The 14990-nt window shown below is 42.0% G+C and overlaps 2 protein-coding genes across 2 annotated transcripts; one reads left to right on the top strand and one right to left on the bottom strand.

Moving 5' to 3' along the window:
- Positions 1-621: 621 nt before the first annotated feature.
- Positions 622-9534, top strand: ppm1f (protein phosphatase, Mg2+/Mn2+ dependent, 1F). The gene is given in 9 exon segments (XM_034118362.1): positions 622-697; positions 2729-2912; positions 3429-3559; positions 5472-5551; positions 5553-5675; positions 5768-5956; positions 6545-6688; positions 7042-7135; positions 7829-9534. Coding segments are annotated over 8 exon segments (1293 nt in total). The 5' UTR covers positions 622-697; positions 2729-2748; the 3' UTR covers positions 8197-9534.
- A 2692-nt stretch (positions 9535-12226) lies between these two features.
- On the bottom strand, positions 12227-13923 carry LOC117472835 (C-X-C motif chemokine 10-like). Its single transcript, XM_034118257.1, has 4 exons — positions 13785-13923; positions 12950-13076; positions 12799-12876; positions 12227-12722 (listed from the first exon to the last, which is right to left on the bottom strand). The coding sequence occupies exons 1-4, from the start codon at positions 13837-13839 to the stop codon at positions 12653-12655; spliced, it is 330 nt and encodes a 109-aa protein (XP_033974148.1). The 5' UTR covers positions 13840-13923; the 3' UTR covers positions 12227-12652.
- Positions 13924-14990: the final 1067 nt, after the last annotated feature.

The following is a 14990-nucleotide window of genomic DNA, read 5'->3' on the forward strand; positions in this document are numbered from 1 at the left end:
AGGCAGGGCCTCTCGTATGACGCACACCTGCACACTTGCTAGCCTGTTCCACTCTTCGTTTTCCGAATGGCAGGAAGTATTCTTGCCTCGCTTCTGAAGCAAGATGCTCGGCAGACATGTGCTACCACCCTGTATATATAAAGGCCATAACCCGTGTCTAGGGGTGTTTCTCAATCGCGAGTACGCTTGCTTGGTAGCACATGTCTGCCGAGCATCTTGCTTCAGAAGCGAGTCAAGAATACTTCCTGGCATTCGGAAAACGAAGTGTGGAACACGCTAGCAAGTGTGCAGGTGTGCGTCATATGAGAGGCCCCGCCTTACATCTTCCGCCACAGATTTGGGGAAATTGGTCCGTGCGCAAAGCATTGTGGGGATTTTAAGACCGCGAAGTCTACTCATGTGCAGACTCGATATTTCTCCAAACGGAGTACGCCGGGCTCGGTAGATTTCCAAGTATACTGGAGATTGGAACAGTACTTCGGCGGCACTCGATGACGTAGTATGCTTGAAATAGTGGCTCTGAAGCAGCTTTACTCGCGATTGAGAAACACCCTAGATGTTGGCATGGCCCTTTAAATCTCCAGCGGAAGGAGGCATGTGGGCGGGGCTGCGAACGGAAACCCGGAACCCAGCCGGAATCCACCACACCTCACGGTGATACTAGCAGCAGTGTTCCTAACATCACGTCTTCCAGCAGGTCAGTGTTTGAGCTTTCAGTGAATCTTTATCTCTGTTCCTAAGACTTTACTGTGCTAAAGATAATGACATGTTTCAGGCTAGCTCAATGTAGCATTAAAAAAGTGCACCCTACTCGTCGGGAAGATTTCTAAACTAATGTAGCCTAATGTTATGCTGCTGAGTGCAACACTAGGGAAACTGGAAAATGCATTTCCTGCAGAAAATGCGTGCGAATGCTGTAAACTGTGAACAGTTGTGACTGAATTTAGCTGAAAATGCAGAAAAAGCAGAATATGTTATTAGCTGAATGGTAGCTGCTTTTAGCTACAAAAACCAAGTCAGTGTGTTGCTGAACTTAGCGGAGAAATGCAGAAAAGTGAAATGATTTGAATCTAAATTGTTACAGCTCAAATGCATTGCAATGACTTTGTTGAAAACTTGAAAGTGAAATGTTAAACTGGAAGAGTAGGAAAAATAGTGAAGAAGCTTAATATTTAAAAGAAAAGGTTTAAAAAAAAGTTAACAACATGTATAGCCTCAATGTCCTGAAATAGCTGAATAAGTTAATAGTTGAATGGTTTCTCCAGCTGAAAGTAGGCTGAAGGAGTTAGATATTAAATGTAAGTAGTAGTGAATGAATGTTTACCGGGATCCTCCCATTGAGTTACATGTTAAAAAAAAGAGTTTAAAAAGCTGAATATTTCAAAAAGTATAACATATTTTGAAAAAGTTGAAAGTTTCCCATCATGTGCTGAAAAGGCTGAATAGTTTGATATTTGAATGGTTTCTGTAGCTGAAAGTATGCTGAAGTTATTGAGAGCCAAACTATTTGGTGATATAATAACAATAAGATGATTAAAGAATCGAAGATATAACAGCACGTACACTCACGTTACTTCTGGGAAAGCATAGTACACGACATAGTAGACTGCAAGCACGTGGCAGCTTGTGATGCATACACACACACACAGGACTGATGCATGTTCACTAAGACATACACACACATAAACGGCCTTACAATCACAAACTGCCATTAACAAAACACTATTCCTTACAAAGTGCTTCATGTTCTACCGAAAACGGCATTGTTTCACTGAAATAGTGCTTTAAGAGTCACATTCTTAACGAAAATCTATTCACACAAAGTACTTCAGACTGATGCATATACACACACACACACTTCACTGACACACACAGGACTGATGCATATAAACAGTTCACTCACACACATAAATCCACACACAGGACTGATGCATACACACACACACACACACACACACACAGGACTGATACACACACACACACACACACGACTGATGCAAATACACATGATAGCTCTACACACTGGCCCTTTCTCATTTCACTAATAGGGGAAGCAGCAGGCGGTTAGAGAAATGAAAACGGTCATTTTAAAGAGACGTCCATTAATGATGACAGGAGGCACAGCCCTCTGTCTGATGGACAGATGTGTTCATGATGACTTATATATTTACTTTTAATTCATTCACAGTGCGGTATAATGAGACAATAACAGGCTACAGATGCGGACATATATACACACACACACACACACATATATAGGTATATATATATATATATGTATATAAATATATACAATTTCAGATTCAAACAAGTATGAGAGCACTCTCATAATAACGTAACACTATCAGAGACTGGATATAGTCCAGCCGTGCGCCACGACTCTTTTAAACATCACTGTTGCCGGAAATGCATCCGCGGAGGATGCATCAGTGTATCCTCGGTTATAGCTCCTCCAGAGAGCCTCCTCGACGCTCGATGCTCGGTCCTCGAAGTGCATTTAGAGAAATGAGATGTCCTTCAACATGGCGCGCTGAAATTCATTTCCGGGTCACTACCGGAGGACCGAGGAGTCGAGGAGGGGTAATTAGTGAAATGAGGAAGGGCCACTGTATGTTTATAGTTTTGGAAGTATATTTTCGAGTCGCTCGATGTGTCATTGAGCCCCCCCACCCCGCTCTCTCTGCCCTGTAAGGCTCCACTGTTACCTGTGACCCCTGACCCCCCTCAGAGCTTGCTGCAGTCAGTGGGATGGAGGAGGCGGCCAGGTGCTTCCTGGGGAGGTTTGTGGAGGAGTTCCCGGCTGCTCTGGAGGAGGGGGGTGCACTGCCCGTCAGCCCCCTGAGCCGCACAGCATCTCTGGGGGAGCTGCAGGGAGAGAGCCTGGAGCTGGGTCTCAGGCTGCTGGCTGCCAGGTATGACAACAGCTTCACTTTTTCTTTGAACTTTAACCTATTCTTTTGTCTGCCAATCTTGTGTGTGTGTGTGTGGCTGCATTCTTCACATTCCCAACCGCTCTGCTCCTGCCTGCTCCCTCACTGTGCATGTTTGATCAAAGCTTATGAATCTGTTTCACGTATGCATGACTTAAGAAGGGTTTCAGCCTAGAAGCAGTGTAAACTATTACAAACCAGTAAGAATTACCCTTTTTTGTCTCATTCCTTATTTACTTGCACTGCGCAAATGTTTTAGCAAACATGTGTGAGGCAAGAACAATTGGACTGTTTGTTCTCGCTTCTGCTCTTTCTTATGCCCTGCCAAGAATACTCAATATCCTGTCTGAAGAGACCCCATTGTTATCCCCATTTCCTGTTTCCTAAGCCCAGAATTGTTCTGCAACAGGAATGTAATTCTGTAAAAGAGAAGGGACATTTCCTGTTTGGATCTTGACAAAATACACCATGCATCCCTGCCTGTGTCTGTGTGTTCAGGGGGGCTCCTGCTGGCTTCAGTGCCCTCCTCTGCCAGGCAGCGCAGTCCCAGCTGCTGCAGGATGACCTTTCACCTTTTCACTGCCCCCAGGAGGCTGAGGACAACCAGGAGGAGGAACAGCCAGTCGCCTGTGAGTTTTATTTTGGAAGCTGCAGTTTGTGGTGCTGTTGAAACATACTGTGTTATATTGAGGGGTTTCCCAAGACTAGAGATGCACTAATGTCAAATGTCTCATACTATGTTTAGAATAAAGCTTTGTTTGCATGCTCACTGTGTGAACACCCGACTAACACAGTTACATCTGATTTACAAGGTCAGATTTAGTGTGTTTGCTCAGACAGACCCCTCCCCGGGGCCGTGTGGATTTTGCTCTGACGGCTGGTCTGCTGCCACACAGTCTGAATCGGCAGCAGAACTTCTCCCAGTGAACTGATCAGGAGTTGAGAACACTCTGATAGTTGAATTTCATTTATTGATCCTGAAAACACTCGCTTCCCAGGGCGGAAATTGTAGCCGATGGTTTTAAATAGGGCTAACAGCAGCTGATGTATTAGCACATCCCTACCCAATACCCCAAAAGAACTCCAGTGAATTTCTTCACTCGATTCTTGTTGCCAACTTGATACCATGGTTTTTTTATTATTGTTTGCATGCTGTTCTTTTATTAGGAAGTTAAAAAGGTCCATTCTTTCTCAACTGTCTAATTTATGTTGCTGCGAAAACCACCTCCTTCAAACAATCGTTTTTATTCAAGTTCCTCAGCAATAAAGTGTTCAATACTACAATAGGCGCGTTCACACCGGAGTTCCCCGTACTTTTCCCGTTTAGTTCCGTTCGTGCCTGGAATTTTGCGTTCACACCAAAAAGAGAACTTAGTTCCGAGAACCTTTACCCCCATTTTTAGTGCCTGCTAGGCACAACCACGCCCCGTAAAACTGTGAAGCCGCCATTGTATTTGCTGGCATTAGCATTAGCATTAGCCCAGCGCGCAAACGCAGAGAGACTAACTTATGGCAACATAAAATAAAACATGGGAGCGGTGGAGATGAGGAGGTGTCGGCGTTCTGGCGATTTACTCGGAAGGCTTCAGTAGAAGCTGCTGGGAGTCCCAGCAGCTTCGACTGGAGCCAGTCCCCAACTCCGGGGACTTCCGGCCGGGGACTCCGGGTGACAGTATACGCCGTGAAGTTGTTTGCGGCCTGCCAGTAAACCCAAAGCAGAAGAAGACGAAGTGACGTCAGCGGCTTCATTTGCCTAATCCTCCCTCAGGGAACTTATTCCGGTGTGAACGCGATCTGCTCTTAGTTCCATTCTAAGTTCTGGGAACTAAGTACGGCAAAGTACATTGTGTGAAAGCGGCTATTGAGACATGTCATATTAACTTCATAACTTATCCTCCCCCGATACTCATTCTAGAGAAAAAAAAAGAAGTATTTTCGCAGAGCTTGCATTTGACTTCATTTGCACTTGTCAGTTCGAAGTAGTTCCACGAGGAACTCTTCTGTGGACGTGCCGCTCTGTTCATCTTTAGTTGTGTTCTCACTGTTCTGTCGCCAATAAATCAATCGCACGTGTGACGGAGAGGGAGGGGGGGGGGGGCGGGGTCGGTGTGTAGCAGGCAGCAGCAGTCTGCACTCTGCGCTGCTGGCTTCCTCCAAGTTTACAGTAAAACAAACTGGTGGTGTGATCAATGGTCATTTACAATTATTAATACTATTACTATTATTAGCATTAGTCTATATTTTGGTTGAAACTAAGCCAGGAAAAAAAAGAAAAACATAAATAATAATAAAAAAATATATAAATAAAATCGAATTTTAAAAATAATCTTCGATTATGGAGACTGTAACGAATAATCGAATAATCGCTGGCATCCCTAATGTGGAGTTCCAAATGCACCCATAACCTAGAACTATGAAAATCTGCCATGCTGCTCTTCTTTGTTGGTTTTGTTGTCTATCATCTGTCATGTATTGTATTTCCAATGGCCAAAAAGTATTAAAGATTCTGATTAATTGATTTGATTTGTATCTTCCCTTCAGTGCTTCAGTCGGAGGCAGTCCAACGTCTTTTCCTCAACAAGCTTATAAATGTGGCGCTGGCATGGCATCAAAAGCTCCCTGAGCCCCTCCCCCCCCCCTCCCCGCTTCCTCCGTTGCTCTGTCCATGCCATTAAGAACACGAGGAGGAAGATGGAGGACAAACACATGGCACTGGCTGAGTTCAACCAGCTGTTTGGTTTCAAGGTACAAGATATATATATATATTCTTCATGGGTTAGTTTAAAAAAAAAAGCTGTATGCTATAAATACTATTGTTCACACTGTTCCGTGTCCAGGACAGAGAGCAGTGTGCCTACTACGCTGTGTTTGACGGCCATGGAGGGGTGGACGCTGCCACCTACGCTGCCACGCACCTCCATGTGGCCCTGAGTAGACAGGAGACCCTGCAGAGGGACCCCGCCACTGCCCTGAAACGAGCCTTCACACACACAGACCACATGTTCAGGGGCAAAGCCAAGAGAGAGGTATGAAGTGCGCCACAGGTGACCTTCGCTTACAACTCCTATTTCTTATTGCTTTTATTCTCATCAGTTGGGTATCCCTCTTATTATATTTACCTATATTTATTCCTGTTTTAGCTGCGGTTACACCCCTGGTATCCCTTTGGGAGGGAACAAAGTGTGTTCTTATCTCCAATAATGACCAATTACTAGAATCATTAATTGAAGAGAAATACTATAAATCGATGCAATTGATATAAAGGATCCATTACAAAGTAATTGAATCGTATAAGATTAATAACACTAATAACTTTCCCTATTTAGTCTTTTACTACAACTATAGTATTACTAAGTAATAATAACTATAGTTTGTTTTTGATATTGAACTTCTGTATTTCTTTTTCTATCCATCTGCCTAATTTTGTATATAACAGTAATAGTTATGTTTGTGTTCACATTGTGCCACCTCTCTGTTACCCAACATGTGTAGGAAGTGTGCAGCCTAAAAGTAAGAATCAGAGCGCTGCACAGAGCCTCACAGCTCCTCCTCTGCATGCTGATTCGCTCAGAAACCCAGGCTCAGAGATCTGTGTGTGTTGTGTGTGTTGTCAGCGGCTGCGGAGCGGCACTACAGGCGTGGCTGTGCTGATCCAGGGTCAGCAGCTGACCGTGGCCTGGCTGGGAGACTCTCAGGCCACACTGGTCAGAAAGGGACAGGCTGTGACCCTCATGGAGCCCCATAAACCAGACCGAGAGGTGGGGATGATGCACACATGCACATGCTCACTTCTCAGTGTTATGTTTTCCCAACAGAGAAGGTCAGGAAATATCACATGATCAATTCACAGGGGTATAACAGAATGAGGTTCTGGGGCACGTGTAGCACTTGTTTCAACATAAAGTTGTCAGGAGTCTGGAGGAGAGATCAAACCTCATCTCTGTGTGAACGGGGCTGTTGTCTGATCATTTTGCAATCAATTGTCAGATGCACTAAGTTTAATTTGTCAAAATGATGTAGAGTCTAACAGCATCTCAGAAGTTGATGGATGATCCATCGAGCATTGGACGGCTCCAAAGTCTTGAGGTCTCTTTTGTCCTCCCCTCCCCAGGATGAGAAACAGAGGATTGAGGATCTCGGTGGCTGTGTCACCTTTATGGGTTGCTGGCGTGTGAATGGCACCTATGCTGTATCCAGAGCTATAGGTGAGTTTGGGCTTAGGTAATACTGATATATGATTGGATAAAAGCTCCAACATTAACAATCATTACTGGACGCAGCGCAACCAAGCGCACCACAGAGACAAGCTATAAGATGAAGAGAATAGACTATTGGAAATAATGTAATGTGTTCATAAAAAAACGATATTAAAAGGTTAGTCAGGGATTCTGATATGTTTAGGCCCACCACTGCCTCAACTACAGGGCTATCAATGTTTTTGTAAAAACAAGAGAGCCTAGACAATCGAATTTCCAGAAGTACCGTATGGAGTATTGTTTCTGCACAGAGGAAGGGGAGTATCAATCACCTGTCCTGACTTTGGGATCATGTTCACACCGGGTTTGGTTTCATATTATATTAGCCAGTCGACTGTATATGATCAACAGGAATTATAACACATGTTCTGCAGACAATGACTCCCTCTTGTGGACACTTAGGAAATCTGCAAAATAGACCCGATCATTTCCTTAAAATGGGTCATTATTACATTTCTGAATCCTGTCTGCAGCATTTATTTTATTTTATTTTTTATCTTAAATTGTTATTAGCAAAAGCAGTGACACTGATTAATCTTTAGTAAACATTTAGTAAGATAAGATTTCAGGCCTGGAGTCAGTCTGAAGAGGTACAGCTGTGTTTAGCTGAAGCTGTCCAACCAATCCACATCCCTCCTGCAGGTGACTTCGACCAGAAGCCCTACGTGTCCGGAGATGCTGACTGCTTCACCACCCAGCTGAGCGGGGACGAGGACTATGTGCTGCTGGCGTGCGATGGCTTTTTTGATGCAGTCCAACCTTCAGAAGTCCCACAACTGGTCCTAGATGCACTCAGGCAGTCTGATGACCCCGAGGGCAGGTGGGACGCTCCGCTGGATCCATCCGAGGAGACTGTGGGGGTGAGAGTGGCTCAGCAGCTGGTAGCCCATGCCAAGGCGGCGGGCTCATGTGACAACATCACCGTGATGCTGGTGTTCCTGCACCCACCAGAGCAGCTGCTGGGTCAGAGCTCCATCATGGGACCGGCACAGGATGCACCGCATCAGTGAAGAAGGTCTGCTGCTCACACACCACTGGGCCAAGCTACTGCCTGACTCAGCATTTCTCTGACCTTCTTCCTCCACAGTATCTGTCACAGATCCTGCAGACTGACAGAGCTTATTACAAAGAACACAGCAGGGTGGAGTCACTCTCTGCCCTGCTTTAACAGTTCTTTAACAGGTCAACTGTTCCATTGACCAAACACATTTCAATAAATATGTATTGAATGACGCAGGGCAAGATTAATTTGGGGTCCAAAGGCAAAAGTGATCTAAGGGCCTCTTCTGAGTATCCTGCAGCCAACCATCCAGCCCAGGTTAGGTCTCAATCAGTGGAGGATAGGAGGAATAAAGTCCAAAAATGGAGATATAGTCAAACTTAAAGTATATGTGCAAATGACTATTCTCCACAGTGTTCCACATTTCTACTTTAAATGTGTCATATCAACTTTATTCAAAACTCTTCGACTTTATACAAAATTGACATACGTTATGAAGTTAATATTCAAATGTTTTCTCAATATTTAAACTATTTTCTTAACATGTCTGTTACATTCTACTAATGCAAAAAAAAGCAGAAGCTATCTCCCCCCTCCCGTTGGTTTCACTTACTGTATGCCTGGCCCTGATAGCCCTTCATAAGTGTGAGAGCTATTATGTTCAGAAAAAGGTCAGCTTCAAGCACAGAAATGCACATGATTCAGATGTGTATGACTTTGGTCTTTATTCTCTGTATTACTGTTGTTGGTCAATATCAAATGTTCTCTATGCATTAACCATATTTTATTTTAAAATGAAATGTAGCTTTTGGGTCGCAAACAACCTTTGAGCTCATGTTTGGAAAAGGTTCAGTATTTCAGGCTCTGCAGTGGGATAAGATTCACACTGACATTATTTCAAGTGTCTTCAACACGTTCAGCTGCAGCAAATACTTTCATTGGTGCATGCAGGATAGTGAATCCAGATGGAAGTTGTACTCTTCTGCTATTAAGAGTATTTAGCACTATAAAGGAAAAATACTGTTATTTCTTCAGTAGATTTTGTAACTGGCCCCATGCTGTGATTTCTTTTGGAATAGTTACCAATGGTTTGTTTTTGAATCAAAGTGACATAGAGAACTTAATACATGCTGAGGTAAAGGAGTATCATTTACTCGATCACACCCTTCTGACTCCTGTGTTTTTACACGTGTTTAACTGTTCTTTATTATGTCTTATTGAAAACATGAATATAGATATTTCTGCTGTTACGATTTGAGTTGTAATATTGTGTATTTCTAACAAGATGATGAGCTTTTTACATACTATTTACTATCAACAGCTTCATTAAAATCAATGAAAAAACAAAGGAATGTGTATGTTAATACTCTTATTAAATCATACATCAGTATGTTTTCCTTTTTCTTCATAAATCAACTTGTAAAGTGCAAAAACTACAAAATATTCAATTATTTTCAGGATTTTAACCCTTTAAATGCCTGTTTGATTATTTGAGTGACATCATTTATTAATAATACACAAAAAATTATATATTTTCAATATAAGAATTAGTAGGGGGGTGGGGCTTTGGTGGTTATTAGAGTCTTGGATATGTCAAAGATTAACAACAAGATTGATTTGATTGCATTATATATTTTTTTTCAAAATGCCTCATTGACTTCCATTCAAACCACATGTTTTGATCTCACTGCCATTGCAGTATAAAACCATACATTTGTAATGTCAGCATTTCATTTAGAAGAAAAGTAGTGATATTTGACATTTCTACTATATTCCACCAGATTCAACCACTTTCCCGCTGTAGGCCGATGCATGAAATTCTTGTATTTTTGCCAGTTACATTATGTTATATATGGGGGATGTGCACTGATCATTTCAGGGGTGAAAAAAGGGCAATAAGAATGACGCAAAATGTTGGCTATTGGGAACATACAACAAACTATCCTTAGAGTTAAACGTATTAAAATTGTCGGAATTTCAAATCGACTCCCAGGTAATATTCAAATACATTTCACTAAAAGACAAGGGAATTATAATTTAAGGGATTATTCCAATTCACTAATGTTAGGGTGCGCACAACCAAGCGAGGTTTCAGGGACCTGCAAAGGTGAGACGAAGAGCTGTTTCAAGTGCCTTTGTGCTGGAGGACGGACGCACATGGAATGCTACTCACCTCGCTCTGTTCCCTGGAAAGTGCAAAGGACGTTTCTCACCCTGCTCCTGTTCCGGAGCCGGGGCCTGCACCATCATTGGATGATGACATCCAGAGACCCACCAGGGTCAGAAAGAAGCCTGCATGTCTTAACAATTATGAACATTAATTGTGAGGTTAAATGGCCTGCAAATATAATGCACATTTTGTTTTGTGAAATTATTTAGTTTACTGCAGTAAAGTTCAGTAATACTGTCATACAATTAATATTCTCATTCTATTGAAAAGATGTTTGTTTGTTAAGGCTTAGATAAGAATGACATTTAAGTTTGCCTTGTTTCATAGTCTGAAGCAGGAGTCAAACTCAATTTCATCGCGGGCCACATTAGCATTATGGTTACACTCAAAGGGCCAGCTGTAACTATATAAATATACAGTACCAGTCAAAAGTTTGGACACACCTTCTCATTTGAAGGTTTTTATTTATTTTAATAATTTTCTCCATTGTAGATGAATACTAAAGACATCAAAACTATAAAAGAACACATATGGCATGTGGCGCAGTGGACTAGTGGTGTTTGGATCAGGGGAGCACAGGTTCAAACCCCACTGCAGTCAGCATGTCGTTGTGTCCCTGAAGACACTTCACCCCAAAGTGCTCCTGTGGGGATTGCCCACAGTATTGAGTATGTAAGTCGCTTTGGATAAAAGCGTCTAACAAGTGACATGTAATGTAATGTAATGTGGAATTATCTAGTAAACAAAAAAGTGTACAAAAATCCAGAATATGATTTATATTTTAGATTCTTCAAATTAGCCCCATTTTGCCTTGATGACAGCTTTGCACACTATTGGCTTCTCTATATAAATATACGTATATAATATATATTAAATAATGTATTATATTGCATTATTGGCTCTGCATTGGATCATTATCAGTTCTGGTAATAACTTCATAAATAATTACGTCTGAAAGCAGAAGTCTAGGGCAAATAATTTAAAGCAAATATTCAACAATTAAACCAATTGTATTGTATATAATATTCTTTGCAAGCTCAGGTCGCGGGCCAGATTTGGCCCACGGGCCTTGAGTTTGATACCCCTGGTCTAAAGGATAGTTTTATTTCACACGATAAGCTTCCTAATATGTTGTGTTTTCAGTACCTAATTCACCCAATAGATAGCGGGGTAGACCCTGATGTATGTTTTGCATAATGCTTGTGAAGAAGAGTTAATTATAGTGAAGAAGTCAAAGTTCATACTTGCATCTCGCTCTCGTTCTTTTAAATAACTTGGATTACAACAAACAGTACACCTATGACGAGTGGTCGTGATCAGCTTGACGCTAGTTGGAACAGCCTGTTGGCTTTTCGAGGTGATTTTCAATACATCCTCAATTCTCATGTCATGTCCTCCAAAAAATGTACACAATGCATAAATAAAGATTTTCAACTTAAATGTTTAGTTCATTGAGATCCACTGTGTGATTTAAAGGTCACCTTTTATGCAAAATGCACTTTTTGATGTCTTTTATACATAAATGTGTGTAATAAAACCCTCAATCCTTACCTCCTGACCCACATCTCTAAAAAAGGGGGTACAACGGAGCTGATCCAGATTTGCTGCAGTCATGACGACATTACTAAAATGTGGGCTGGCTTCACGTTGAACTCCTGACAACGCCCCGCCCACGTCCCAACCTATCGTCTCCATATACAGTCGCTAGCTGAATCCCCTCCCTCAGCTGTGTGTCTGTGTGTTCAGCCGGATGTATACGGGAGGGGCTTAGAGTAAAGTTGTTATATATATAATACATATAATGGCTCTGTAAACACTGAATAAAGAACATGTCAAGCTATGTGCTGTATCAGAAACAATGAGCGACACGTTTTGGAAGTACTATGGTCTGTATTTATTTTGCACACGATTCAAAACCTTCAGCTTATTCTGAACGTGTGATCTGAGGAGGGCAGAATATGACAGTTGATGAAATATATCTGACATAAAGCTGTAACTAAAGTTATGTTGAACTATGACAGATGGGTGTCCACATACTTCTGGACAGCTCTAAGACTATTAGTTGCCTGGTGGAAGTCTCTGTGTTGTGTTAACAAACATGAGGCAGAATGAAACAGACTCAGTCCAATCAGGTGTGTTTCTTTCATTTAAAAAGAAAGTTAAAATGGCAGAAACAGAAGACGTTGATAGTGTAATCATTTCTGCACACCAACTGTATTTACATGACAAAGACAATGACCATGAACAACTCCTTCTATTAAAGCAACAGTGTTTCTGTGATCTTCTGTGCAGAGTCTCAGAGTCCCGCTGAGCTCCATGATGTGTGACTGGAAGCTGTCGTGCTTTCAGCTCGATTCTTCCCATGCCTGAATAAACATACGACACTATTAGTAAGTGATTAGTTATGATTTTCTGAAGTTAGAGCAGGCCGACTGATCTTACCTGTTTTTGTTTTTCAGAATTAGCTTTCCAAGTGGTGATTGTGGATTAACACATTTATGCTTATTTGCTATCAAAATACTGGGAGAGAGAAGAGCCGTGTTAGAACAAGGGAATGCAATGTATATGTGGCTTTATTCAGTTGATTACTCACATAATCTCTGTGCGTGGACAGAAGTTACTGGGCTCATGTATGACTGGCTCTCCCTGGATTTGCTGTTTGTTGATCTTGCCGGCAAACTTAAAACACTTGCACGTATTGGATCTGTTTGCTGGATGCCCTGTGGGAAGAAAAGATCATTTATTATCATGTGGTGCAGGGGATACTGAACAAACAATTGCCCCTGTAGGCACAGAATGAAAGGGTATGTTAACTGCACTGGTCAGACAAAGTCATAATAATGTCATCTCTTCAGTCAGTCAGCAGACTCAGCCAGGAACATCTAATGATTCTTTTTAAATAATACTATATTGTGCCATTTGGTTACCATAATGTTCAAAGATCGAAAGACAAACATTTGTTTCCTATAAATAAAATGAAATAATGCGTTAAATATCATATACATAAATGCAATAAAATAATTCTAACTTTGAGAAAAACTATTGAATCTCCTGCGCACAATAAAAAATGTTTTTATCTGTAATAATTATAATATAACTTCATTAGTTTGAATCATCCGTCCCCTGTTCTTTTGTTCCACATTAATAAACATTGACATTTTTGAAATAACACAGACATTCCCAAAGTTTCCTTTATTTGTGTTGCAACTATGTAACCCCAAACCCAACTTTAAACAAACTGGTACATTTATGTTTAGCTAACATTTTGAGAAATAAAAGAGGCCACACTTAGAGTGAAATAACCCCACATAAATATACAGTTACAAGCTGGATGAGCGTGTTAAAACAGTTCAGCTCCTGTACTAAAGTGGGCTGTAAACTGCATAACATGACACGATATTTACAGAACATGGATCTTCTTACAGTACCTTGTGCATAGAGGACCAGCAGGCAGGAGAGCAAGGCAGGGAGCGCTGAATGCATGGTGGATGGCTGTACAGAGGTTAAGCTCTTCCTTCAGTGGAGACTCCTGATGCAGTACAGCGCAAGAACAACTGCCTTTTATACACTGGTAGAAAGTGAAAGTAATCTCGGATGTCATGGCACAATAGTTTGACATCCGAGATTACTTTCACTTTCTTTGTCCCTTCCTTTTTCCTCCAAGTAGCCTGTTTCCCAGAATCAGAGAGAGAGAACATGTTTGGCTTATGACTCTCCACACAGGGGGAGCGAGGTCGGTGCTGTTCCTCCTGAAGTCCACAATGATTTATTTGGTTTTCGTGGTAAACCAAAATAAATCATTTTGGGTCAGGTTGCTCCCTGAACACCACGCTGAGCCTCAGGACCTCACTCCTGTAGGCCGACTCATCTCCTCCTGAGATGAGACCCACCACAGTGGTGTCGTCGGAAAACTTGACAATTATGTTTTCGGGTGGGCTGGACTGCTGTCGTAAGGGTATGGGTGTATGGTGTCTTCAGTGGATCAGTTTGCTCTGTTGGCAAACGGGTGTGGGTTGAAGGTGGGAAGGAGGCAGGCCTTAATGTGATGTAGCACCAGCCTCTCAAAGCACTGCACTATTCCACATCATAACTTTATTTCACTTTTATAACTATTATTATTTTTGTATTGCTCTTGCTCTTATTGTTATTATGTTATGTTATTATGTTGCATTGTTGGAGAAGCCTGTGACATAAGATTTTCAACTGCATAATTACTCTGTAGCTATGTCAGATTGACAATAAAGAACCTTGAACCTTGAACCTTGAACCTTGAACTTCATAATCACTGGTGCAACAGGACGGCAGTCATTAAGGCCGTCTGCTTTCTTTGGAACAGGAATGATAGTGGCTGTTTCAGGCGAGGTGGGATGAAAGCGTGTTTCAGGAAGAGATTAAAAATGCTGGTGAAGACCTGTGAGAGCTGGTTGGCACACACTCTGAGCACCTTCCTCCTGATGGAGTACGCTCCATCAGGACCAGCAGCCTTGGGTTCACTGCTCTGAGCACCCGTCTCACATCATGCTCTTACAGTGAGCGAGGGGGTGCTAGAGGCTGGTGGGGGCTGGGGTGGTGTGGCTGATTGCTGCTGTGGTGTCTCGAAGCGAGCAAAAAAGCAGTTCAGCCCCACTGCCAGT

Source organism: Trematomus bernacchii, unplaced genomic scaffold (assembly GCF_902827165.1).
Source record: "Trematomus bernacchii unplaced genomic scaffold, fTreBer1.1, whole genome shotgun sequence".
NCBI lineage: Eukaryota > Metazoa > Chordata > Actinopteri > Perciformes > Nototheniidae > Trematomus > Trematomus bernacchii.

Bases quoted from the DNA above. Each gene is read 5' to 3' on its own strand.
- LOC117472835 (XM_034118257.1), bottom strand. From the start codon at position 13,839: ATGCATTCAGCGCTCCCTGCCTTGCTCTCCTGCCTGCTGGTCCTCTAT. The intron at 12,877-12,949 runs GTGAGTAATCAA...TCTCTCTCCCAG, and splicing joins TGTCCACGCACAGAGATTAT to TATTTTGATAGCAAATAAGC. The intron at 12,723-12,798 runs GTAAGATCAGTC...ATGTTTATTCAG, and splicing joins ATTCTGAAAAACAAAAACAG to GCATGGGAAGAATCGAGCTG.